Raw genomic sequence first — 27,444 nt, 5'->3', positions numbered from 1 at the left:
TGAGAGGGGGGTGCAGATAGAGCAGGAAAAAATACAACACCCCCCCCTTGAAAGTGACTTTTTAAAATCTTATTTTAAAGCAGCAGCAGCCGCGTTAGTTGTGTGTGTGTGTGTGTGTGTGTAGCTTGTGCAGGATTTTTTTTTTTTTTTTTTTTTTTTGTGGTTTTTTTCTTTTTGAATGCCCTTTAAAATAATTTTTTTTTCCCTTTAAAAAAAAAAGTTTTTTTTTTTTTTTTTTTTTTTTGGGGTGGATTTTTTTTTTTCCCCCCCCCGGTGGAGGAGGATAGGAGGGAGTGTGAGAGAGGAGGAGGAAGGGGGGGAGTCGATAAACAAGAAACCCGTGGAGAAGAGAGAGAGAGAGAGAGGAGGGAAGGAAGGAAGGAAAAGGGGGAGGTATTGATTGTTCGCTGGGTGGCGGAACATGAATAATTCATTTATGCTGATGAGACGTGGCGACGTCACGGGCGACGTGGGCTTCCGTTAGTCCGACGCTCGGGGGGGGGGAGGGGGGGCGTTGGGGCGGGGGGGTAGAGGGTAGAAGTTCTGCAGCGGATAAGTTTAATTTAGGAGGAGGGCGAGAGGCTGCAGAGCGTCGTGCAAAGGTGCAAAAGGCGCCCGAGGTTGGAAAGAGCGTGCACGAACAGCGAGGAGAAGGGAGGAGGCGCCAAAGTTGTATTTTTCGTGACACCCAAGGTTTGGTGAAGGGAGGGGGCAGAGGGAGAGGAGAGGAGGGGGGCAGCCGGTTGTGCATTGGTGCAAGAGGTGTCTAAGGTTGGAAAGAGCGTGCACGAACAGCGAGGAGAAGGGAGGAGGCGCCACAGGTTTTATTTTCCGTAACACCCAAGGTTTGGTGAAGGAAGGGGGCAGAGGAAGAGGAGAGGAGGGGGGCAGACGGTTGTGCATTGGTGCAAGAGGTGTCTAAGGTTGGAAAGAGCGTGCACGAACAGCGAGGAGAAGGGAGGAGGCGCCACAGGTTTTATTTCTGTAACACCCAAGGTTTGGTGAAGGAAGGGGGAAGAGGAGGGGAGAGGTGCAGCCGGTTGTGCATTGGTGCAAGAGGTGTCTAAGGTTGGAAAGAGCGTGCACGAACAGCGAGGAGAGGAGAACAGGCGCATAAGTTTGTTTTTTTCCAGCGAGGAAGTCGTGTCTCCCCCCCCTCCCCACCCCCCTCAGTGGTAGCAGAGGAGGAGGGAAGAATCGCAGCCCTCCGTGCATGGGTGCAGAAGGTGCCCGTGGTTGGAAAGAGGGTGCATGAACTGTGCCAGGTTGCATTCGGCCCTTCCGACCCATGCTGTGCCATGATGAAGAAGAAGCAGCCGCTGGCGGAAGAGGCCGGGACTCTGCTCCAGCCCGAGTATTTGTCCAAAGTGGAGGAGGAGGAGGTGGTGGACGATGAGGAAAAGGAGAGGGAGAGGGAGAAGAAGGTGGCCGCCTTGCCTCCCGAGGCCGAGCTCGGCCGGCCCCGCAATGGTTTGCAAACTTTGCAACAGCAGCAGCAGCAGCAGCAACACAGAGGTTGCAAGAGGAGGAACAGCCTCAACTCTGGCTTCAAGCACCCGGCCTTCAAGCGGAGGCGCCGGGCAGCGTCCGACTGCGACCCCGTCCTGCCCAGCAACTTCTTGCTGGGGGGCAACATCTTCGACCCGCTCAACCTCAACAGCCTGCTGGACGAGGAGGTGAACCGGGCCCTCAACGCCGAGACGCCCAAGTCGTCGCCGCTGCCCTGCCGCAACCGCGACCCGGTGGAGATCCTGGTCCCGCGGGACATCACCGACCCGCTCTGCCTCAACCGCGAGTCCGAGGTGTTGCCCTCCCCGCTTAAGCTGGGCCGCAAGAGGAGGCATCGGCATTGCCATCACCCGGCGGCCGAGGACGCGGCTGCAATCACCACGACAACTGTAGCAATTGCAACAATTGCAACAACTACTGCAACAGTAGCAACAGCAACAACAGTGGCGGCTGCTGGAGCTGGGGCTGGGGCGGGAGCTGGAACTGAACCCGAGCCCTACGAGCTCAACACAGCCATCAACTGCAGGGACGAGATTGTGTCGCCTGTACTGAGGGGGGCTGAGCAGGGTGGAGGTGGTGGAGGAGGAGGGGGTCGGCACCGCAAGAGGAGGCGGACTTGCAGCAAGTCCGAGCCGGGCAAGGTCCACCCTCACGCCGAGGATGAAGGGGAAGGGAAGAAAGTGACGCCGGAGAAGGAGAAAGAGAGGGGCAAAGGCGGGGGCTGGAAGGCCAAGATGCCCCCCACGTTCCCCAGCAAGCAGCGCCGCTTCCAGTACGGCAACTACAGCAAGTACTACGGCTACCGCAACCCCGGCCGCTGCGACGACCCCCGCCTCGACGTCTTCAAAGCCGCCTGGTTCGCCGGCAAGGACATCCTCGACCTGGGCTGCAACTCCGGCCACTTGACCCTCAGCATCGCCAAGGACCTCAAGCCGTCCCGCATCGTGGGCGTGGACATCGACGGCGGCCTGGTCCACTCGGCCCGGCAGAACATCCGGCACTTCTTGTCCGAGGATGTGCTGCCCTCCCGCAAGCAGCATGCCCACTTCCCCGTGTCGCTGGCCAAGTGCAAGGGGCCCATCGCGGCCCCGCCTGTCGCCCTCGATCGCCGGCTGCCCCACTTCCCCAACAACGTCACCTTCGTCCAGGTAGGTCGAGCCCAAACTTCACCTGTACCTTGCCTTCTCTCCACAGATGCTGCCTGACCTGCCGAGTTACTCCAGCACTGTGTGTGTGTATCTATCTATCTCCACAGATAGTGTATGTCCTGCAGAGTTACTCCTGCACTGTGTGTGTATGTATCTATCTATCTATCTCCACAGATAGTGTATGGCCTTCAGAGTTACTCCTGCACTGTGTGTATGTGTGTATCTATCTCCAGAGATGCTGCCTGGCCTGCAGAGTTACTCCAGCACTGTGTGTGTCTATCTCCAGAGATGCTGCCTGACCTGCAGAGTTACTCCTGCACTGTGTGTGTGTGTGTGTATCTATCTATCTATCTCCACAGATAGTGTATGTCCTGCCCAGTTACTCCTGCACTGTGTGTGTGTGTGTGTATCTATCTATCTCCAGAGATACTGACTGGCCTGCTGAGTTACTCCTGCACTGTGTGTGTGTCTATCTATCTCCAGAGATGGTGTCTGACCTGCCGAGTTACTCCTGCACTGTGTGTCTATCTATCTCCACAGATAGTGCCTGACCTGCCGAGTTACTCCTGCACTGTGTGTGTGTGTCTATCTATCTCCACAGATAGTGCCTGACCTGCCGAGTTACTCCTGCACTGTGTGTCTATCTATCTCCCAGAGACAGTGTCTGACCTGCAGAGTTACTCCTGCACTGTGTGTGTGTGTGTGTATCTATCTATCTCCACAGATGCTGCCTGACCTGCAGAGTTACTCCTGCACTGTGTGTGTGTGTGTGTGTATATATATCTCCAGAGATGCTGTCTGACCTGCCGAGTTACTCCTGCACTAACCTGCGAGTTACTCCAGCATTTTGTGTCTATCTACTCCAGAGATAGTGACTGACCTGCTGAGTTACTCCAGCACTGTGTGCATCTATCTCCACGGATGCTGCCTGACCAGCTGAGTTACTCCAGCATTGTGTGTGTCTATCTTCCCCACAGATACTGCCTGACCAGCTGAGTTACTCCAGCATTGTGTGTGTGTTATCTTCCCCACAGATACTGCCTGACCAGCTGAGTTACTCCAGCACTAACCTGCCAAGTTACTCCAGCACCTTCATGTGTCTATCTCCAGAGATGCTGTCTGACCAGCTGAGTTACTCCAGCACGTTGTGTGTCTATCTTCTCCAGAGATGCTGCCTGACCAGCTGAGTTACTCCAGCACTAACCTGCTGAATTACTCCAGCATTTCATGTATCTATCTCCAGAGATAGTGCCTGACCTGAGTTACTCTGGCATTTCGTGTGTCTATCTTTGGTTTAAACCAGCAACTGCAGTTCATTTTATTAGATTTTCTATTGATCCATGTTCTCTAGAGACCTGCCGTTACTCCAGCATTTCTTGTATCTATCTTGAGTGGGAGCGATCTCTGAACACTGAAGATAGACCTAAAAGTAACTGGAATAACTCAGTGGGTCAGGCAACATCTCTGGATATAGACACAAGTGCTGGAGTTACTCAGTGGGTCAGGCAGCATCTGAAAAGGAATAGTTAACGTTTAGGGTCACGATCTTTAAGATCCCAACCTTTTGTTTATTTTTAAGAAGGAACTGCAGATGTTGGAAAAATCGAATGTAGATAAAAATATGTTTGGCTGTATGGAGGCCACACATTTCACTGTACCATTTGGTACATGTGATAATGTGTCTTGTAAATGCTGGAGAAACTCAGCGAGTGAGGCAGCATCTATGGAGTGAAGGAATGGTGACGTTTTGGGTCACCTATTTCCTTCGCTCCATAGATGCTGCCTCACCTGCTGAGTTTCTCCAGCATTTTTGTCTACCTTTAACTTATTGTTAATGTTTAGTTTATACCTAATCAACCCTTGTCCATCTAAATGCATGTATATCTTATCCCTTGGTATACACTGATAATTTTCTGATATTCCTAGTGAAAGTGTTTTGGGAATATCTTGAAGTTGGGGAAACTCCTACCATTAGTTTCAGATTCAGATTCAGATTCAATTTTAATTGTCATTGTCAGTGTACAGTACAGAGACAACAAAATGCATTTAGCATCTCCCTGGAAGAGCGACATAGCAAACGATTTGAATAAATAATAATAAGTGTCCAGAGGGGGGGGGGGGGGGTGATTGGCAGTCACCGAGGTACGTTGTTGAGTAGAGTGACAGCCGCTGGAAAGAAGCTGTTCCTCGACCTACTGGTTCGGCAACGGAGAGACCTGTAGCGCCTCCCGGATGATAGGAGGGTAAACAGTCCATGGTTGGGGTGAGAGCAGTCCTTGGCGATGCTGAGCGCCCTCCGCAGACAGCGCTTGCTTTGGACAGACTCAATGGAGGAACCGGTGATGTGTTGGGCAATTTTCACCATCCTCTGCAATGCCTTCCGGTCGGAGACAGAGCAGTTGCCATACCATACTGTGATGCAGTTGGTAAGGATGCTCTCGATGGTGCAGCGGTAGAAGTTCACCAGGATCTGAGGAGACAGATGGACCTTCTTCAGTCTCCTCAGGAAGAAGAGACGCTGATGAGCCTTCTTGATCAGAGTAGAAGTAGTTTATTGTTGCATGTACAGTGAAAAGCCTTTGTTGCCGGCTATCCAGTCAGCGGAAAGACAATACATATTTGCAATTGTGCCTTCTACGGTGTACAGATATATGATAAAGTAATTGCGTTTAATGCAATTGAAGATAGTCTGAGGTTCTCTAATGAGGTAGATGGGAGGTCGGGACTACAGGTGCAAGGATGATCCAGTTCCCTGATAACAGCTGGGAAGAAACTGTCCCTAAATCTGGAGTTGCATGTATTCAAACTTCTGTACCTCTTGCCAGAGGGGAGAATGTGGTCTCCAATGAGGTAGATGGTAGATCAGGGCTGTCCTCTATTTGGTAGTTTGACAATTGCTTTTCCCAGACTGGAAATTGAACACGGGTGAGTAATGGTGGTGAGAGTGCCTAAACTGTGCCTTTCACCAGTCGCATGGTCACTAAAATTAAACTTGCCGTTTAAGATGATTTCAGGTAGGCACATGTAGGTGGAGGGAATGGGTGCATATGAAGTGGATGCAGGCAGGGGATTTGTTGTCTTGGCTTCATGTGTGGCATAGATATTGTGGGCTGAAGGGTCTGGGGCTATCCCATGTTCAATAATGCTGTGCTGGAGTCTCGGACTGCAGAGTGAAAACTTGAGCCAAAAACACAACTGCTGGAGAAACTGCATGGTCAGGCAGCATCTGTGGAGGGAACTGTGGCAGATGATTCTGCTCTTTAAACCTGCTCTGTGTCATGGTTGATCACACCCTCTTCATAATACTTGATGCCAAGTAGACTAACTCTGTATTTATCTTGTAGAGAAGGTGCAGTAACTCAGCGGGACAGGCAGCATCTCTGGAGGGAAGGCATGGGTGACGTTTCGGGTCGAGTCCCTTCCTCAAACTGATGTCAGGGGGAGTGGGCTGTACTGAGAGAAAATGTGGTCGGTGTCAGTAAGACTGGTGGGGGGGGGGGGAGGCAAGGGCTGTTTGAAGTTAGAGAAGTCAATGTTCACACTGCTGGGGTGTAAGCTGCCCAAGTGAAATATGAGGTGCTGTTCCTCCGATTTGCACTGGGCCTCACTCTGACAGTGGAGGAGGTCCAGGGCAGAAAGGTCTGATTGGGAGCGGGTGCTGATGTGCTGAGCAACCGGGAGATCGGGTAGGTTAAGGTGGACTGAGCGGAGCTGTTTAGATCGCTGAGCCTGCACTTAGTCTCGCCAATGTACGGGAGTTGACACTTAGAACAGCGCAGACAATAGAGGAGGTTGAAGGAGGTGCAGGTGATCCTCTGCCTCACCTGCAAAGACTATGTGGGACCTTTATCTTGTGTAGGATCCCTGGGTTCACATGCTGAGTAAATACACTTAATCCTGGTCCTAAATGCCTTCTATATATCGTCACATTTGCAGTGAGGTCACATTTATTTATATAGCACTCTCGTTAAAAAAACAACTCTCGTTGGCCAAAGTGCTTTACATTTGTTATAAGACTAGTATAGACAAACAAACTACATGCATATATACATACAGCCCTCGCTCAGTGGACGTCAGGAAAGGCTTGGGAGTATAGATACATAGAAACATAGAAATTAGGTGCAGCAGTAGGCCATTCGGCCCTTCGAGCCTGCACCGCCATTCAATATGATCATGGCTGATCATCCAACTCGGTATCCCGTACCTGCCTTCTCTCCATACCCTCTGATCCCCTTGGCCACAAGGGCCACATCTAACTCCCTCTTAAATATAGCCAATGAACTGGCCTCGACTACCCTCTGTGGCAGAGAGTTCCAGAGATTCACCACTCTCTGTGTGAAAAAAGTTCTCCTCCTCTCGGTTTTAAAGGATTTCCCCCTTATCCTTAAGCTGTGACCCCTTGTCCTGGACTTCCCCAACATCGGGAACAATCTTCCTGCATCTAGCCTGTCCAACCCCTTAAGAATTTTGTAAGTTTCTAAATGTTTACCCAGGCAATACGTTCTTAGTCTTGACTTAAAGGAGTCGATGGAGGGGGCTGTTTGTTCTGATGGGAAGGAGGGGATGTTGTTCCACAGTCTAGGAGCTGCAACAGCAAAGGTGCGGTTGCCCCTGAGCTTATGCCTAGACCGCGGGATATTCAGCAGCCCCAAGTCGGCCGATCTGAGCGACCTGGAGGTGGAGTGGTGGGTGAGAAGATGTTAATGTAGGAGGGGGCAAGACAAGACAATTGAGGGCTTTGTACAAGATACAAGATACATTTAATTGTCATTTGGACCCCTTGAGGTCCAAACGAAATGCCGTTTCTGCAGCCATACATTACAAACAAATAGACCCAAGACACAACATAATTTACATAAACATCCATCACATCGCTGTGATGGAAGGCCAAATAAGCTTATCTCTCCACTGCACTCCCCCCCCGCCCGATGTCAGAGTCAAAGTCAAAGCCCCCGGCTGGCGATGGCGATTGTCCCGCGGCCATTAAAGCCACGCCGGGTGGTGCGAGGTCGCACACCGGGTCTTGGTGTTGGAGCCCCCGGCGTGTGCTCGCAGAGTCCCGCGGCCATTCCAAGCCGCGCGGGGCGGTGATGTCAGGCCCCGCTCCAGGAGCTCTTCGACCCCGCAACTCGGGCGGGAGAAGTCGCCGTTGCAGGAGCCCTGAAAAGCAGTCTCCCCCCAGGGACCCGCGGGCTCCCAGTGCCTCCGTCCACAGACCCGCAGTTGCAGCCTCCGAATCTCCGGAGGTCGGGCCGCAGCAGCAGCAGCAGCAGCGCTCCACCACCGCTCCGCCTGCTCCGGACTCGGCCAGCTCCGCGACGGCGACGGTGAGTCGTCGGCACCAGAGTCCCCGGTCTCTTCCTGTTGGAGGCCGCTCCTCGTTGCAGCCCCAACGATAACGGAAACCCGACGAGAAAAGGTCGGGTCTCCCGTGCAGGGAGAGATTTAAAAAGTTTTCCCCCCCTCGCACCCCACCCCCACACACACCCCAACAAAAAACAACAAAAACTACATTAAAACACAGGCAGAAAATAATAAAACGCTGACGAGAGTCGCGCCGCCCACCGGGTATAGAGGAGGGTCTTGATATGTATATGGAACCGCACAGGGAGCCAGTGGAGCGAGGCCAGGATCGGGGTGATGTGGTCCCTTTTTCGGGTACCCGTCAGGAGATATCTCACCATATTGCCTGGGTAAACATTTTGGTGCCCAATCTTTGTAGATGTCTGAGGCCGGCAGGACTATCAAGTGTGGATATATTGGGCTGATGTATGGAGGCATGGAGGAGGAGATTAGTTGTCTGGACATCGTGATTGGCATGGACCTGTGGGCTGAAGGGCCTGTTCACGCTGCTGTACGTTCAATGTTAATGCTAATATTAGCCCAATCAATCCTCACTCGATAGTCCTGCAAGTGAAGAAAGACACAAAAATCTGATGGAACTCAGCGGGTCAGGCAGCATCTCTGGAGATTGTCACCTATTCCTTTTCTCCTGAGATGCTGTCTCACCTGCTGAGTTACTCCAGAGGTTACACAAAAAAGCTGGAGAAACTCAGCGGGTGCAGCAGCATCTATGGAGTGAAGGAAATAGGCAATGTTTCGGGCCGAAACCCTTCTTCAGACAAATAGGCAACGTTTCGGCCCGAAACGTTGCCTATTTCCTTCGCTCCATAGATGCTGCTGCACCCGCTGAGTTTCTCCAGCTTTTTTGTGTAACCTTCGATTCTCCAGCATCTGCAGTTCCCTCTTAAACACTGAGTTACTCCAGATATCTGTTCCTATAACCATATAACAATTACAGCACGGAAACGCGCCATCTCGGCCCTACAAGTCCGTGCCGAACAACTTTTTTTTCCCCTTGGTCCCACCTGCCTGCACTCATATCATAACCCTCCATTCCCTTCTCATCCATATGCCTATCCAATTTATTTTTAAATGATACCAATGAACCTGCCTCCTCCACTTCCACTGGAAGCTCATTCCACACCGCTACCACTCTCTGAGTAAAGAAGTTCCCCCTCATGTTACCCCTAAACTTCTGTCCCTTAATTCTGAAGTCGTGTCCTCTTGTTTGAATCTTCCCTATTCTCAAAGGGAAAAGCTTGTCCACATCAACTCTGTCTATCCCTCTCATCATTTTAAAGACGTCTATCAAGTCCCCCCTTAACCTTCTGCGCTCCAGAGAATAAAGACCTAACTTATTCAACCTTTCTCTGTAACTTAGTTATTGAAACCCAGGCAACATTCTAGTAAATCTCCTCTGTACTCTCTCTATTTTGTTGACATCCTTCCTATAATTGGGCGACCAAAATTGTACACCATACTCCAGATTTGGTCTCACCAATGCCTTGTACAATTTTAACATTACATCCCAGCTTCTATACTCAATGCTCTGATTTATAAAGGCTAGCATACCAAAAGCAAAAGATATCTTCAGTTGAAACCAACATTTGCAGTTCCTTTCTGTTCCCCAGAAGTGAATTTTGCTAGCCCTCCCTGGCATTAATATCCTTCTGGGCAATGAGAGACAAACTGTCTTGTGATTGCACTAATTGTATGCTTGGCTAAGTTGTCATCCATTGCCTGTCTTCATCTGAAGGTTGATGTGTCAGTTTGATAAAACTGTGAGAAATCTTGCAACTTATCGCCAAAAATTGATATCCGTGCTAAATGCATAACGTTGACTTTTTAGGAACTGATTTTATCTGCCGGGGTAGATAAAAATGCTGGAGAAACTCAGCGGGTGAGGCAGCATCTATGGAGCGAAGGAATAGGTGACGTTTCGGGTCGAGACCCGAAACGTCACCTATTCCTTCGCTCCATAGATGCTGCCTCACCCGCTGAGTTTCTCCAGCATTTTTTTTACCTCCCTTTGATTTTTCCAGCATCTGCAGCTCCGTCTTAAATACTTATCTGCCGCGGGTTTTATTTTGATTTGTGAATTTCCATTTACCTGGTTGTTAAGAAATGACAATATGCACTTTCTTTGAAAAGAATGGAGGACTATATTCCTTTCAAGTAAATTTCTATTGCAAGACCAAAACCCGGTCGATGTTATGTGATGCTTTATTTTAAGTTGGTATTTTTTGCACCTGCTGTGTTTTGGATGTCTCTGTGTTGCGATGATGTATCAAGTATTGGAGGCCATGGTGGCAATTCTGCCGTGCAGCTTCGGGGGACTAGCTGAGTTACTCCAGCCTTTTGTGCCTATCTAATGGTGGAAGTATCAGGACTTGATGGGCATAGGAGGATAAGTTGCAGGTCTACAGACAAGTGGGCTTGAGGTTACTGTCTGAAAGATCTTTACCCAAAATGTTACCTCTTCCTTGTCTCCAGAAAGTCTGCCTGACCTGCTGAGGTACTCCCAGCATTGTCTCTCTCTATCTTGCAGCTTGCAGCTTAGTTTAGAGATGCATTGTGGACATGGGGCCCTACCGACAATTTGTAATTTTACCAAGCAAATTGACCTACAGGCCGGTAAGTGTGGGAGGAAACCAGAGCTCCTGGGGAAAACCCACGCAGCTCACTGGGAGAATGTATAGCACTTGTAGTCAGGATCGTACCTGGGTCTCCGGTGCTGTAAGGCCTCGACTCTATTGCTGTGCCACCGTAACTTGGACTGGATAGACTTGGTTTATACTCTCTAGAATTTAGAAGATTGAGAGGGGATCTTATAGAAACTTACAAAATTCTTAAGGGGTTGGACAGGCTAGATGCAGGAAGATTGTTCCCGATGTTAGGGAAGTCCAGGACAAGGGGTCACAGCTTAAGGATAAAGGGGAAATCCTTTAAAACCGAGATGAGAAGAACTTTTTTCACGCAGAGAGTGGTGAATCTCTGGAACTCTCTGCCACAGAGGGTAGTCGAGGCCAGTTCATTGGCTATATTTAAGAGGGAGTTAGATGTGGCCCTTGGGCTAAGGGGATCAGGGGGTATGGAGAGAAGGCAGGTACGGGATACTGAGTTGGATGATCAGCCATGATCATGTTGAATGGCGGTGCAGGCTCGAAGGGCCGAATGGCCTACTCCTGCACCTAATTTCTATGTTTCTATGTTGGGAACTGGCTGGGACTTTGGCTGAAAGGCCTATTGTGGGTGTTTTGTACTGAAAGAATTGCCTGAGCTGTGGGTAGTACGAGGTGTGTGTGTGTGTGTATATGTATGAGAGAGAGATAGAGATCAGATTGGAGTGAATAGATCCTACAAACTTTAACTCTTGGCAACCAATTAATCCGTGGTGTCATTAACTGGATCACAGTTTCTACAGGCCAGTCTAATTGTCCTCGATCACCTTGTGGCCTATACTTGTCAAATATTTTTTTTAAAACCGTATTTCCCCCACTTGTGCATTAACAATTAAATTTGTGCTGGAGTCCCCATGGTGAAAAACTAACTCTTGCAAAGACTGAATCGGACTTCCCGATCCAAAACGAACGTCCGCCCAAATTAAGCTTCAATTCCTGAGCCTGATGCCGATATCACATTTTGGCAGTGAGAAATGCTGGAGGAACTCGGTGGGTGAGGCAGCATCTATGGAGCGATGGAATAGGTGACGTTTCGGGTCAAGACTGTTGAAGGAATATGTGACATTTCAGGTCTTCTTTTGGCTTGTACACGCTAGAATTCAGAAGATTGAGGGGGGATCTTATAGAAACTTACAACATTCTTAAGGGGTTGGACAGGCTAGATGCAGGAAGATTACTTCCCGATGTTGGGGAAGTCCAGAACGAGGGGTCACACAGTTTAAGGATAAGAGGGAAGTCTTTTAGGACCGAGATGAGAAAAACATTTTTTACACAGTGGGTGAATTCTCTGCCACAGAAGGTAGTTGAGGCCACACAGTTCATTGGCTATATTTAAGAGGGAGTTAGATGTGGCCCTTGTGGCTAAAGGGATCAGGGGGTATGGAGAGAAGGCACTTTTTCCTCACAGCGAGTTGTGACTCTGTGGAATTCTCTGCCTCAAGAGGGCGGTGGAGGCCGGTTCTCTGGATGCTTTCAAGAGAGCTAGACAGGGCTCTTAAAAATAGCAGGGTCAGGCAGTATGGAGAGAAGGCAGGGATGGGATACTGAGTTGGATGATCAGCCATGATCATATTGAATGGCGGTGCAGGCTCGAAGGACGGAATGGCCTCTACTCCTGCACCTATTGTCTATGTTTCTATGTGTGGCGTGCACAGCCTAAAGTTGTAGGACAATTTGTTCAATTTGATCTGTGTGTGCATGTCGAATTGATTGCATTAGTCGAAACGGGGTGGACCAAGTGATGGTTGGAATCTTCCATCGCACATTTCAGGTCGAGACCCTTTGAAGGAATAGGTGACGTTTCGGGTCGAGACCCGGAAGGGTCTCGACCCGAAACGTCGCCTATTCCTTCGCTCCCTAGACGCTGCCTCACCCGCTGAGTTTCTCCACCATTTTTGTCTACCTTCGATTTCTTTCCAGCATCTGCAGTTCTTCCTTTCACATTATGGCATAGTTTATTTCAGAATTGGGGTAGTATTCGATATCAACTATGTGCTCAAGTCAAGTCAAGTCAAGTTTATTTGTCACATACACATACGGGATGTGCAGTGAAATGAAAGTGGCAATGCTCGCGGAACAACAAAACAACCAAACAAACTATAAACACAATCATAACACACATATTCTTTTACATAATAAATAATGGAAGGAAAAACGTTCTGTAGAGTTAGTCCCTGGTGAGAAAGGCGCTTGCAGTCCGAATGGCCTCTGGGAAGAAACTCCTTCTCAACCTCTCCGTTCTCACCGCATGGCAACGGAGGCGTTTGCCTGACCGTAGCGGCTGGAACAGTCCGTTGCAGGGGTGGAAGAGGTCTCTCATGATTTTGTTTGCTCAGCCCCCGATATTGAGTCTTCTCCAAATTCTGGGTGAAACAAATTTGTTATATGTAGTTTTGTAAAATATATTTCTTGATTTTGGTGCTGGGCTGTAAAAAAAAAAAAAAAAAAAAACCCTATGAGGAGGATGATTAGAGCTTGCTTGGTGCATGGTTAAGATTAAAATCTCCATCTGGGTATTTATAACCACAATAACCATATAACAATTACAGCACGGAAACAGGCCATCTCGGCCCTTCTAGTCCGTGCCGAACACATAATCTCCCCTAGTCCCATCCAGCTGCGCTCAGACCATAACCCTCCATTCCCTTCCCATCCATATAACTATCCAATTTATTTTTAAATGATAAAAACGAACCTGTCTCCACCGCTTCCACCGGAAACTCATTCCACACAGCTACCACTCTCTGAGTAAAGAAGTTCCCCCTCATGTTACCCCTAAACTTCAGTCCCTTAATTCTCAAATCATGTCTGAACCTCTTGTTTGAATCTTCCCTACTCTCAGTGGGAAAAGCTTATCCACGTCAACTCTGTCTATCCCTCTCATCATTTTAAAAACCTCTATCAAGTCCCCCCTTAACCTTCTGCGCTCCACAGAATAAAGCCCTAACTTGTTCAACCTTTCTCTGTAACTTAGTTGCTGAAACCCAGGCAACATTCTAGTAAATCTCCTCTGTACTCTCTCTATTTTGTTCACTTTTTAGCATTAACTATACCGTGTTAGCCAGTAATGGATCGCGGGATATTGATAATGGAGGCTAGCTAATTGTGGTTGGGGCCGAGTCCAAGTGCTGCCTTCCTGTCTCTTCACTGTCTACAGGAACTAGTAGGCTGTTGAAACGTGACGAGATCTATGGATGCATGCCTGATCTATCACTGTACGTTCTTTTGGAAGAATGGGTGAGAAGAAATAGCACCCGTTTCCAAATGCAGGGAAGATAGATTGCAAAGTGAAGTCTGTTTGCTGGTGATTGTCATAGTTGCATTATATACAAAGATATGTTTAGCCTAGGTAGACAAAAGTGCTGGAGAAACTCAGCGGGTGCAGCAGCATCTATGGAGCGAAGGAAATGGGCAACGTTTCGGGCCGAAACCCTTCTCCCGTCTGAAGAAGGTTCAGCCCGAAACGTTGCCTATTTCCTTCGCTCCATAGATGCTGCCTCGCCCGCTGACTTTCTCCAGCATTTTTGTCTACCTGTTATTTTTCACAGCACCTTGTATCAAAAGTCACAGGTCTGTTTAAAGCAGCCAAGCAAGAGGGGAGAGTGAAAGGCCTGGACAGAGTGGGTATGGGGAGGGTGTTTCCACTAGTGAGAGCATCTAGGACCAGAGGGCACAGCCTCAGAATTAGACACCTTTAGGAAGATGAGGAGGAATTTCTGTACGAGTGTGGTGAATCTGTGGAATCTATTGCCACTGAAGGCTGTGGAGGACAAGCCAATAGATGCCGTTAAGATGGAGATCGATAGATTCTTGATTAGTACAGGTGTCAGATCCTGGGGAGAAGGCAGGAGAATGGGGGTTAGGAGGGAGAGATAGATGGGCCGAGATTGAATGGCGGAGTGGACTTGATGGGCCGAATGGCCTCCTGCTCCTCTAACTTGAGGTTTGACTTTTATTGGGTGGGGGGTGGTTTGCAATGCTGCAATTGCTAATATTCTACACGGGTTTTGGTTACGAATGGATAGCCACACTACATTGGCCAGTTCATTGGCTATATTTAAGAGGGAGTTAGATGTGGCCCTTGTGGCTAAGGGGATCAGGGGGTATGGAGAGAAGGCAGGTACGGGATACTGAGTTGGATGATCAGCCATGATCATATTGAATGGCGGTGCAGGCTCGAAGGGCCGAATGGCCTACTCCTAATTTCTATGTTTCTACAGACAGTGGTGTAATCAATGGGACTTGTATCTATCTAATCCTGGGTACATTTGTGGGGGGGTTAGTGACTTTGGTACAGACTTGAAGGTGGACAAAAATGCTGGGGAAACTCAGCGGGCGAGGCAGCCTCTATGGACCGAAGGAAATAGGCAACGTTTCGGGCCGAAACCCTTCAGACTGATGCAGGGGGGGGTGGGGAAGGGAAGGGAGAAGAAGAAAGGAAGAGGAGGAACCAGAGGGCTGAGGGAGAGCCGAGAAGGGGAGGAGACAGCAAGGCGTACTGGAAATTGGAGAATTCAATGTTTATGCCGCTAGTATACACATATACACACACACTCACTCACTCACTCACTCACTCACTCACTCACTCACTCACTCACACTCACACTCACACATATATATATACACACACACACACATATATATACACACACACACATATACATACACACACACACACACACACACACACACACACACACACACACACACATATATGTGTGTGTATATATATATATATATATACAGGTGCACAACCTTTTATCCGGTGTTCCAGAAACCGAAAAGCTCCGAAAACCGGCCATTTTTTCCAGATGCCGTCTGCGCACCAAAGCTCGCGTTTGGCGCCAAACTTGACCCAAAACGACCCACGGTCAACCCAGGTCTGTACTACTGTAGCGGCTGCCTCCTCCCTGGAGACCGGAGGAGACGCTTAAACATCTGTAAATCATTGCTTAAATGTTAGTCAGTTAGTTTGGAGGGCTTTTATGTGAAGGGGGGTGAAGGGGTAAACTTTAATTCTTAGTCCCCTACCTGGTCGGAGAGGCGGGGAGCGGTCAATGCCTTACCGGGTCGCCGTGCAGTAAGCTCCGCAGCGCTGTAGCCGGTGGGGCTGTGGGCGATGCCGGTTGTAGCTCCGACCCCGGCAACTCTACCCCTGGCTGCGAGGCGCTCCAAATCCAGCTCGGCCCGCGGCCGGACGTCCCAGCTCCGCGAATGTCGGGAGTCGGCGGCGTCGCAGCGCTGGGAAACCAGCAGGGAGCGGGCAATGCCTTACCGGGTCGCCGTGCGGCAAGCTCCGGAGCGCTGTGGCCGCCGACACACAACATCGCGGAGCGTCGCTGGATTTGGAGCCACGCAGCCAGGGGTAGAGTTGCCGGGGTTGGAGCTCCAACCGGCGCCGCCCCCGGCCGGACGGAGCGCCCAGTTCCGCGGCCCCAAATCCAGCGACGCTCCGCGATGTTGTGTGTCGGCGGCCACAGCGTTCCGGAGCTTGCTGCACGGCGACCCGGTAAGGCATTGCCCGCTCCCCGCTGGTATCCCAGCGCTCCGACGCCGCCGACTCCCGACATTCCCGGAGCTGGGACGTCCGACCGCGGGCGGCGCTGGATTTGGAGCGCCTCGCAGCCAGGGGTAGAGTTGCCGGGGTCGGAGCTACAACTGGCGCCGCCCGCGGCCGGACGGAGCCCCCAGCTCCGCGAGGTTGGGAGTCGCCGACCAGGTAGGGGACTAAGAATTAAAGTTTCCCCCTTCACCCCGACTCCACCACCACCACATAAAATCCCTCCAAACTAACTGACTAACATTTATGCAATGATTCTCCCGGTCACCGGGGAGGAGGCAGCAGCTCCAGACTTTTCAAGCCGCCCGCGCTACCTACCTAATCTACGCTAAAAATCTTCCATTCTGAAATCCGAAAATGTCCGAAATCCGACAAGTGTCTGGTCCCAAGGCTTTCGGATAAAAGGTTGTGCACCTGTATATATATATATACACACACACACACACATATATATATATACACACACACACACACACACACATACACACACACATATATATATATACACACACACACATATATACACACACACACATACATATATATATACATACACACACACATATATATACATACATATACACATATACACACACACACATATATATATATACATAAACATCAGCTGTCTTAAGAGTGCCTCACAGGTTGGCACTCTAGTGGACACAAGCAATTGACTGGCACTATGCCACCTCGGGACACGAAGTAGCAACCTCATTGTATCATTGTATGCTACCTTAAGCCTCTGCATACTCTTGTTCGTATACTTAGACCACACTTCACATGGTCAGTGAGGTGCTGCTCCTCCAGTTTCCGGTGGTGCTCACTCTGGCCATGGTGGAGGCCCAGGACGGATTGGGAATGGGAGGGGGAGTTGAAGTGCTGAGCCACGGGGAGGGAGATTGTTGGTCTTTGGACCTTTCATCATTCCCAGTGTTATTGCACATTGGGACCCATTGACACTAGCTCTGACAGGGCTGCTCACACACACACACTGTACACATTCTCCATCGCGGACTGCACTGATCCTTTTGTCCGCCCACAGGGAAACTATGTGCTGGAGAAGGACGAGTTACTGGAGACTCAGAGGCCCGAGTACGACGTGGTCCTGTGTCTGAGCCTCACAAAATGGATCCACCTCAACTGGGGCGACGAGGGGCTGAAGCGAATGTTCAAACGCATCTTCAGACATCTGCGGCCCGGCGGCATCTTCATCCTCGAGCCCCAGCCCTGGTCTTCCTATGGGAAACGGCGGAAACTCACGGTAAAAGGCCACGTCTCGCAAGTCAGGGGCGTTGAAATGGTGGCAAATCTGCCCGTCTAGGCCACTTGGTATGGATGAGGCAGGAGGGGGAAGGGATGGTGATTATGAAAGCAGACTATTATCTAAATGGTGGCCGATTGGGAAAGGGGGAGATGCAGCGAGACCTGGGTGTCATGGTACACCAGTCATTGAAGGTAGGCATGCAGGTGCAGCAGGCAGTAAAGAAAGCGAATGGTATGTTGGCTTTCATAGCAAAAGGATTTGAGTATAGGAGCAGGGAGGTTCTACTGCAGTTGTACAGGGTCTTGGTGAGACCACACCTGGAGTATTGCGTACAGTTTTGGTCTCCTAATCTGAGGAAGGACATTCTTGCCATAGAGGGAGTACAGAGAAGGTTCACCAGACTGATTCCTGGGATGGCAGGACTTTCATATGAAGAAAGACTGGATAGACTCGGCTTGTACTCGCTAGAATTTAGAAGATTGAGGGGGGGATCTTATAGAAACTTACAAAATTCTTAAGGGGTTGGACAGGCTAGATGCAGGAAGATTGTTCCCGATGTTGGGGAAGTCCAGAACAAGGGGCCACACACACACAGTTTAAGGATAAGGGGGAAATCTTTTAGGACCGAGATGAGGAAAACATTTTTCGCACATTTTAAGAATAAGGAGTAAGCCATTTAGAACGGAGACGGGGAAACACTTTTTTCACACAGAGTTGTGAGTCTCTCGAATTCTCTGCCACAGAAGGTAGTTGAGGCCAGTTCATTGGCTATATTTAAGAGGGAGTTAGATGTGGCCCTTGTGGCTAAAGGGATTAGGGGGTATGGAGAGAAGGCAGGTACGGGATACTGAGTTGGATGATCAGCCATGACCATATTGAATGGCGAATGGTGCAGGCTCGAAGGGCAGAATGGCCTCTACTCCTGCACCTATTGTCTATGTTTCTATGGGGAATTGAGGGTTTGGTGTAAGTTACTTTAGACAACGTTTACTGGGCATAGGCAGAGGATCCATGGTGAATGAGCAGCAGCCACGGATGATGAACCATCTAGTGGGACGGTGGCTGCAGTGGTAGAGTTGCTGCCTTAGTGTCAGAACCGGGTTCCATCCCCAATATGAGTGGCTTTTGTATGCAGTTTATAGACAATAGTAGCAGGAGTAGAGGCCATTCGGCCCTTCGAGCCAGGATCATGGCTGATCATCCCCAATCAGTACCCCGTTCCTGCCTTCTCCCCATATCCCCTGACTCCACTGTTTTTAAGAGCCCTATCTAGTATCCAGAGAACCGGCCTCCACCGCCCTCTTGAGGCAGAGAATTCCACAGACTCACCACTCTCCGTGGGGGAAATAGTGTTTCCTCGTCTCCTTTCTAAGAACTCCTTATTCTTAAACTGAGTGTGTGGCCCCTGGTTCTGGACTCCCCCAACATCGGGAACATGTTTCCTGCCTCTAGCGTGTCCAAACCCTTAACAATCTTATATGTTTCAATGAGATATCCTCTCATCCTTCTAAACTCCACAGAGTGTACAAGCCCACAGCCGCTCCATTCTCTCAGCATATGACAGTCCCGCCATCCCGGGAATTAACCTGGTGAACCTACGCTGGGCTCCCTCAATAGCAAGAATGTCCTTCGTCAAATTAGGGGACCAAAACTGCACACAATACTCCAGGTGTGTGATCTCACTAGGGCCCTGTACAACTGCAGAAGGACCTCTTTGCTCCTACACTCAAACTGCATGCAAAACTCCAGGTGTGGTCTCACTAGGGCCCTGTACAACTGCAGAAGGACCTCTTTGCTCCTACACTCAAACTGCATGCAAAACTCCAGGTGTGGTCTCACTAGGGCCCTGTACAACTGCATGTTTGTATGTTCAACCTGGATGCTCTGGTTTCCTCCCACACTACAAAGATGTACAAGTATGTAGGTTAATTGGCTTGGTGTATGTGTAAATTGTCCTGTGTGTGTGTATAGAGTGGTGTCGATGTACGGGGATCGCTGGGCACTGCAGACTGGGCTGAAAGGCCTGTTTTGGCACAGTATCTCTAACGATAGCAAAAGGGACAATAGTCCCCATTGCACCAGATGGAACTGGCATCTAACCAACCTGAGATCGTGGGACTGATCTGGGCATGCTTGGTCAACACCATTCATTCACTAGAGGGTATATTTTAGGCGCCTGAATCCTCCATTCACTTCAGATGCCAAATTATTGGTGATAATTTCCCCTGTCCCTGTCCCACTTGGGAAACCTCTGTAGACTTTGCGCCCCACCCAAGGTTTCCGTGCGGTTCCCGGAGGTTGCAGGTGGTTGCCGGAGGTTACATAGAAACATAGAAATTAGGTGCAGTAGGCCATTCGGCCCTTCGAGCCTGCACCGCCATTCAATATGATCATGGCTGATCATCCAACTCAGTATCCCGTACCTGCCTTCTCTCCATACCCCCTGATCCCCTTAGCCACAAGGGCCACATCTAACTCCCTCTTAAATATAGCCAATGAACTGTCCTCAACTACCCTCTGTGGCAGAGAGTTCCAGAGATTCACCACTCTCTGTGTGAAAAAAGTTCTTCTCATCTCGGTTTTAAAGGATTTCCCCTTTATCCTTAAGCTGTGACCCCTTGTCCTGGACTTCCCTAACATCGGGAACAATCTTCCTGCATCTAGCCTGTCCAACCCCTTAAGAATTTTGTAAGTTTCTATAAGATCCCCTCTCAATCTCCTAAATTCTAGAGAGTATAAACCAAGTCTATCCAGTCTTTCTTCATAAGACAGTCCTGACATCCCAGGAATCAGTCTGGTGAACCGTCTCTGCACTCCCTCTATGGCAATAATGTCCTTCCTCAGATTTGGAGACCAAAACTGTACGCAATACTCCAGGTGTGGTCTCACCAAGACCCTGTACACACTGCAGTAGAACCTCTCTGCTCCTATACTCAAATCCTTTTGCAATGAAAGCTAACATACCATCATACAGGTAGTGGAGACTGACAAAAACCTCCGGGAATCTCGCGGAAACCTTGGGTGGGGCGCAAAGTCTCCAGGGGTTTCCGTTCAGGTTTCCTAAGTGGGACGGGGGCATTACACACGCACGCACATGCACCCTGTGTGGGAGGAAACCAGAGAACCCACGCAGCTCACTGGAAGAACGTTCAAATTCCATACAGACGGCTCCTGTAGTTAGGATTTGGCCTCTAAGACATGACTTCATTGCTGTGTGCTTTCTCCACCACGTTGCTTTGTCCCTTGTATGTCAAGTCCCAGCTGATGTTTTGCTGCCTGTTCTTCCACAGGAGACAATCTACAGGAATTACTATAAGATCATCTTAAAACCAGAACAGTTTACGTCCTACCTTTTGTCCCCAGAAGTTGGATTTTCCAGTTACGAGCTGGTGGGAACTCCTCAAAGCACATCTAAAGGTAAGTGATGCCTTCCATCCAGTTACCTGCCTTCCTGTTTTGTTGCCTGCTCAGCTGGTGACATTTGAGGGGGTGGAGTGGGCAGGCGAGAGCACAGGATGTGGCCCCCTCTTGTATTCTATCTCACTTTGCAAATGGGGGGGGTGGTGAAATGGTTGATTGCTTTAGGATCCTTGCATTGTGGGTTTCAGAAAGTAAACCAAGACTATTCTCAGCAACACCAGGGAAATGAGACTAAGGCTACATGTATGCAAGCCTCATGGGTTGTGCATTGGCCTCCAGTGGCCGGTGGAACTGTTTTAGATGGTTGGACAATAAAGTTGCTACTTGCAAGGGTGAAATGAAATGGATGAAGTATCATCTTCATCTGAATCTCTTGTGATTTTCCCCCACTAGGCTATGGTGTGGCTGTACAAGGCCTTATGAAGGTATGCGTTAATAGTATAAGGATTTTGGTATGTTCTGCTTGGCAAAGTTTTTTTTCTTTTCTCTGCCATTGGAAGTCGGAAGCAATGGTGCAAACTTCTTCTTGTGTGTGGCGTGCACAGCCTAAAGTTGTTCTATTTGATCTTCCGTTTGTACACGTCGAGTTGATTGCATTAGTCGAAACAGGGGAAGGTTGCAATCTTCCGCCCCATGGTGCAAACTGAAGACCAGCTACACACTTGCCTCTAGTTTACAACAGCGATCCCAGGGATAGTCGGGTCAACCTATGATGAGCGTTTGTTGGCGCTGAGCCTGGAGTTTAGAAAGATGAGGGGGGGGGCCTCATTGAAATGTACCGAACAGTAAAAGGCTTGGATGGAGAGGATGTGGAGAGGTTGTTTCCACTAGTGGGAGAGTCTAGGAGCAGAGGCCACAGCTTCAATAAAAGGATATGCCTTTAGAAAGGAGATGAGTAGGAATTTTAGAGGGTGTAGACTGTGGAATTCATTGCCACAGACATCTGTGGATGTGTTATTAAGGTGGAGATCGATAGATTCTTGATTAGTACGGGAGTCAAGGGTTATGGGGAGATGGCGGTTGCAAGGGAAAGATAGACCAGCCATGATTGAATGGCAGATTAGACATGATGGGCCAAATGGCCTCATTGGACTAAATCCATCCATGATGTTGTACTTTGTTTCTTGGTGATTTGTAGAGTACCTCGGACACTTGGAAGATACCAAAAAAAAGTCATGAGATTAGCAACATATACTTTGAAGGTAGATAAAAATGCTGGTGCTGGTGAAACTCAGCAGGTGAGGCAGCATCTATGGAGTGAAGGAATAGGTGTCGTTTCGGGGCGAGACCCTTTGAAGGAATAGGTGACGTTTCGGGTCGAGACCCAAGGGTCTCGACCCGAAACGTCACCTATTCCTTCGCTCCATAGATGCTGCCTCGCCCGCTGAGTTTCCCCAACATTTCTGTCTACCTTGGATAAGGAAGTGTGAGGTGTGAACATGGGACAAAGGGGATGGTGATCGAGGACCCGAAATGTCTCCTATCCCTTCTCTCCATAGACGCTGCCCCGCCCGCTGAGTTTCTCCAGCTTTTTTGTCCACCGATGATTTTCCAGCATCTCAGTTCCTCCTTGAACACAAACTTCAGATTGGTTTAATAAATGGATCCGTTTTAGTTCTTGGTTTCTGCTGGGTATATGTGCAGGTTGATTTACACACAAATGCCACTCTGAAGCCTGTTACCTTTTTGCATTTGTGGTGGTGGGGGGGGGGTCTATAGTTTGCATGTTTTAAAACATTGTAACTTGCTCAGGGTGATTGGAACAAACCTTGGATTTCTAAGATGGCAAAACTGCTAATTAACTTAAAATATCAATGGATTATGATTTTAAAATATTAGAAAAAAAACGTACATTGATTTATTAGAGGGATGTCGGGCTCATTTGAAACATAGAAAATAGGTGCAGGAGGAGGCCATTCGACCCTTCGAGCCTGCACCGCCATTCATAGAAACATAGAAATTAGGTGCAGGAGTAGGCCATTCGGCCCTTCGAGCCTGCAACGCCATTCAATATGATCATGGCTGATCATCCAACTCAGTATCCCGTACCTGCCTTCTCTCCATACCCCCTGATCCCTTTAGCCACAAGGGCCACATCTAACTCCCTCTTAAATATAGCCGATGAACTGTGGCCTCAACTACCCTCTGTGGCAGAGAGTTCCAGAGATTCACCACTCTCTGTGTGAAAAAAGTTCTTCTCATCTCGGTTTTAAAGGATTTCCCCCTTATCCTTAAGCTGTGACCCCTTGTCCTGGACTTCCCCAACATCGGGTACAATCTTCCTGTATCTAGCCTGTCCAACCCCTTAAGAATTTTGTAAGTTTCTATAAGATCCCCTTTCAATCTCCTAAATTCTAGAGAGTATAAACCAAGTCTATCCAGTCTTTCTTCATAAGACAGTCCTGACATCCCAGGAATCAGTCTGGTGAACCGTCTCTGCACTCCCTCTATGGCAATAATGTCCTTCCTCAGATTTGGAGAACAAAACTGTACGCAATACTCCAGGTGTGGTCTCACCAAGACCCTGTACAACTGCAGTAGAACCTCCCTGCTCCTATACTCAAATCCTCTACGGCAAGAATGTCTTTCCTCAGATTAGGAGACCAAAACTGTACACAATACTCCAGGTGTGGTCTCACCAAGACCCTGTACAACTGCAGTGGCTATTGACGGCATCTAGAAAACGTCACACAGCTAAGAATTGGTTTACCGACTGGTTTGCGGTGAGTTTTGGGGAATGTCGTTCGTGCTGGTTCTGGAAATGGCGATGGGGATGAAGCTACAAGGATTCACATCCAGTGGTCTTCTGTGTAGGAAGGAACTGCAGATGCTGACTATGCACACAAAATGCTGGAGTAACTTGGTGGATCAGACAGCATCTCTGGAGGAAACGGCGAGGTGATGCTTCAGGTTGAGATCCTTCAGCCTAAAGATGGTTCTTGACCTGAAACATCGCTGTTCCTTTCTGTTCAAGCAGGAACTGCAGATGCTGGAAAATCGAAGGTGGGCAAAAATGCTGGAGGACTCAGCGGGTGAGGCAGCATCTATGGAATGAAGGAATAGGTGATGTTTCGGGTCGAGACCCGGAAGGGTCTCGACCCGAAACGTCACCTATTCCTTCAAAGGGTCTCGACCCGAAACGTCACCAATTCCTTCAAAGGGTCGCGACCCGAAACGTCACCTATTCAGCCCGAAACGTTGCCTATTTCCTCCGCTGCCGATTCCTTTCTTCCATAGATGCCGTCTGACCCATGCAGTTACTCCAGCTTTTGTGGTCTACTATAGGTTTAAGTCATTGTCACCTACATCAACCACCTGTGGGTTTTTGGCACTGTAAGAAACTAAAATTTTCTCTCTCATCCCTGTCTAAATGGTTTCCCAATTCAGATTTATTATTGATTTCTGTCCAAATCTTTTTTTTATCTCGACAGGTTTCCAACGCCCCGTTTACCTCTTTCACAAGAACCGTCGGCCCACAGCGAGCTAAGACTTCCAAAGCCAGTTTCTGGCTGCTCTTTCTGTTTTCTTTTGTTCATCGGTGGCTCCTTTCCTCACCATCTCCTCTTTTCAAAGCCAATGGAAAACTGCTGGGAATGTGTCATCCGCCGAGCACTGCCTTTTGGCCGTTTTACGTTGACATGCTGTTTCGATCGATCTGCTTCATAAGGCTCACAAATGTGTGTGCGTGTGTGTGTGTGTGTATATATTAAAATAAAAGAAGCATTTTGGGGTATTTGCTGGGGAGTCGTGGACGGGGAAGGGGTTGGAACATTTGAGGATTATCAGCGTTCACAGTTATTGCCCTCGTTAAGTTCCCCTTTTAGGGCGTGTGCTCAGCTTCAGATGTTGGAGGAAGGAATATAGACTAAATTCAGACTTGTGTTGCAGATGAAACAATGGGTCATCTTTCCCTGTAGACATAGATCTTTGACACACACACAGCAATTTCACCTTCCCCTTCCCACCCGCAACATGCCAGCCTCAGCCACTCTGGGAGAAGCAACATCTTTATCTTGTGTAGTTGACCATGCAGTGTTTTGGGGGTTTAGTGTACAGTCTTAACCAGTGGCGGACTGGGTCTACAAATATTGGTTGCCAGGAGACTAAGGGGGCCCACAAGCTGACACCCTGGCCATTCGGCCACTGGTCTTAACCTTGGGCTATCCCCTCGTGCTTGAAATTGACAGCCAGTGGCGCAAGTTTAACTCTATGTAAAACCCTCATCCGAACCACTTCAGGCTAGTTCAAAATGTTCATGGATAGAATTTGGATACTAATGCCCCCTGGCTCATCAGGCCAATTGTGGGCGTTGCACTGAAATGACCCTTCAATTCAAAATAACTCTTTATAAAAATACAAAAAAGTAAAGGAATGTATTCTATCTTCCTTTCTCATCTTCCACAACTCCAATATTTAACAGCGTCCATCTGTTCTTCGTGTATGTGTGTGTGTGTGTGGGTGGAATTGGCAGAGCCCACCTTTTCTAAGGAGTGGCCAAAATGCAGTTCTCTCCCACCAAATGCACCCTGAAAGGGTTAACTCCTCTGGTACATGTTCGTGCTGGCAGTTTGATGTAACTCCTCACTATTCTAAAGAGGCAGCATGTGGGGAAAAGTTCATTTAGTCATCGGGACATTAAAGGCATGTTCTTGCTGTGTCACTGGGCATGTACAAGTGGTTTCCCCAGTCTCTTCACTGTTGAGTGGGACAAATGCTCTCGACAATTCCACTGAAGACTTGACTTGCCTCTGTTGGGCTGAGCTGTTTCAATTTAAGTCTCCTGCCATTATTTACAATTTAAAACAAATTGGGGTTTAATTCACCAGATTAATTGCTTGACCAACTGCTTGGGACTGTGTACCAGGGGGGTTGTATTCTTGAGGAATGACTTCCCCCACCCCACCCATCCTGTGTAATCTGGTCGTGATACTGTAAAAAAGAAATGCAGAATAAATGCATGTTATTGTCTCCCTTCTCCACCATCGAGACCCAAGTTGGACGAGCAGGGTTTTGGAGAGATGACCCATCATTTGTTGCTATGCATTGTAAATATCTTGCAGTAACAGTATGGGAACTGTAAGGGGGTTTGTAACCTGGTGGGGCCCTTCATTGCTTTTGGCATGAGTAACACATTCTGACTGTTTTTTAGCCCTCCTATGCTCCTGATCAACGAGTCTGCTGGTTTTGGGGAATCCAGATGCTTGCTTGTGTTATACAGTAGAAATCTCTGGGGGGGGGGAAAGCTTATGGGCTTGCCAGCATGTGGACTCCAGGATCCTAGGAGAGTTAGCCATTTAATTGTGCTGTACAAACATCTTTCTCCCTCTCTTCCCCCCCCTCCCCGGTTAATAGACCAGTACAAGTACAAACCAGGGCTATCTATACGTCTCGTTACCCTGGGGCACTTCTCAGTTTCTAGATCTAATTGCAAAATCCACCTTCAGGGCGTACCATAGTCTGTTCCCTCCACTTCCAGCCAGGGTCAGTGTTTGTATCTGTGCATGGACAGTTCTGGATAAAACACCTGACGTGGGTGTCAAAGGGCTGTAGTGTACTATTTCTGTGCTTTGTCTAGTCTAGATCACCACCCTTCCCCTTCGTGGGGCTGCCATTTCCAAATGTGCGTGTACTTGAGTACATGTATCTCTTGCCCAGTGATTGGATTGAGACTTCTGGCTTGTATATTTCCCCCCCAAATGTCGTCTGTTTTGGGGCAGCTGAGTGGTTCTATACTGTATCCTTTTGCATTACAGACTTGCATTCCTGTTTGACACGGTGGACAAATTTCAACTCTTTAAAAACTTAACCTGACATAGACCAATTTTTCACCAAGACGGTTCTATTACAAATAGAATGATCACGTATTAATTTTGATAACGTGTCCTTTTGACTCAGTCCCATGTTTTAAACCACAGTCCGTCACATAGTTTGAAGCTCTCCTCCCAGCTAGGCAACTGCAGTACTTTTCCTGGCCTGTCCTTGTTTCCCAACCCTGTTCCATGGACAAAAGACAATGGTGCTTCTGAAGAACTGTGGCTGCCTTAAGACCCAGATCACAACATCAGCTTCAGTGAGGTGAATTGATCAATTTAAAACAGAACAAGCCTCTAGGTGAATTGTACTGGTCTACGGGGTACATTAAGCCATGGCTTCTAAAAGAGGTGCTTTTTTTTCTCTCTCTCTCTCTCTCTCCAGCTATTTACCAGCTCCATAAGATTTTCTTCAATATGATAAATTGTATATTTGACAACTGGTTCATGCAGCTTCCAAATAGGGAGGGTGGGGGGGGCAACTGTGTACATGTCTGCATTATTATTGGGGGGGGGGGGGGAGGGTAAAAAGTGCAAATAAACTTGAGATTCTAGATTTTTAAGAAAAGTAAAAATGTTGTCTTTGATAAAAAGTTTCAGGAAAAAAAAAGTCATTTGTGAATTTTTTTGTAAAAAAATAAAATGCTGCAAAAATCCAATGTCAAACATACATCAAGTGTCATAACAATAAAGGAAGAGTGTTAAA

General features: G+C 48.6%; 1 protein-coding gene across 2 annotated transcripts; it reads left to right on the top strand.

Annotated features, from left to right (window-relative positions):
- The first annotated feature begins 537 nt into the window (after positions 1-537).
- Positions 538-27,444, top strand: LOC129715367 (7SK snRNA methylphosphate capping enzyme-like). Of its 2 annotated transcripts, none has more exons than XM_055665241.1 (4): positions 538-2,657; positions 17,287-17,505; positions 20,799-20,925; positions 24,360-27,444. In XM_055665241.1, the coding sequence occupies exons 1-4, from the start codon at positions 1,299-1,301 to the stop codon at positions 24,413-24,415; spliced, it is 1,761 nt and encodes a 586-aa protein (XP_055521216.1). In that variant the 5' UTR covers positions 538-1,298; the 3' UTR covers positions 24,416-27,444. The 2 variants fall into 2 exon arrangements, with proteins under 2 accessions (XP_055521216.1, XP_055521215.1); XM_055665240.1 differs by lacking the exon at positions 24,360-27,444 and adding an exon at positions 21,322-21,892.

Source organism: Leucoraja erinacea, unplaced genomic scaffold, assembly GCF_028641065.1.
Source record: "Leucoraja erinacea ecotype New England unplaced genomic scaffold, Leri_hhj_1 Leri_113S, whole genome shotgun sequence".
In the NCBI taxonomy this organism is placed as follows: Eukaryota; Metazoa; Chordata; class Chondrichthyes; order Rajiformes; family Rajidae; genus Leucoraja; species Leucoraja erinaceus.
This window is presented reverse-complemented; position numbering and strand designations above follow the sequence as displayed.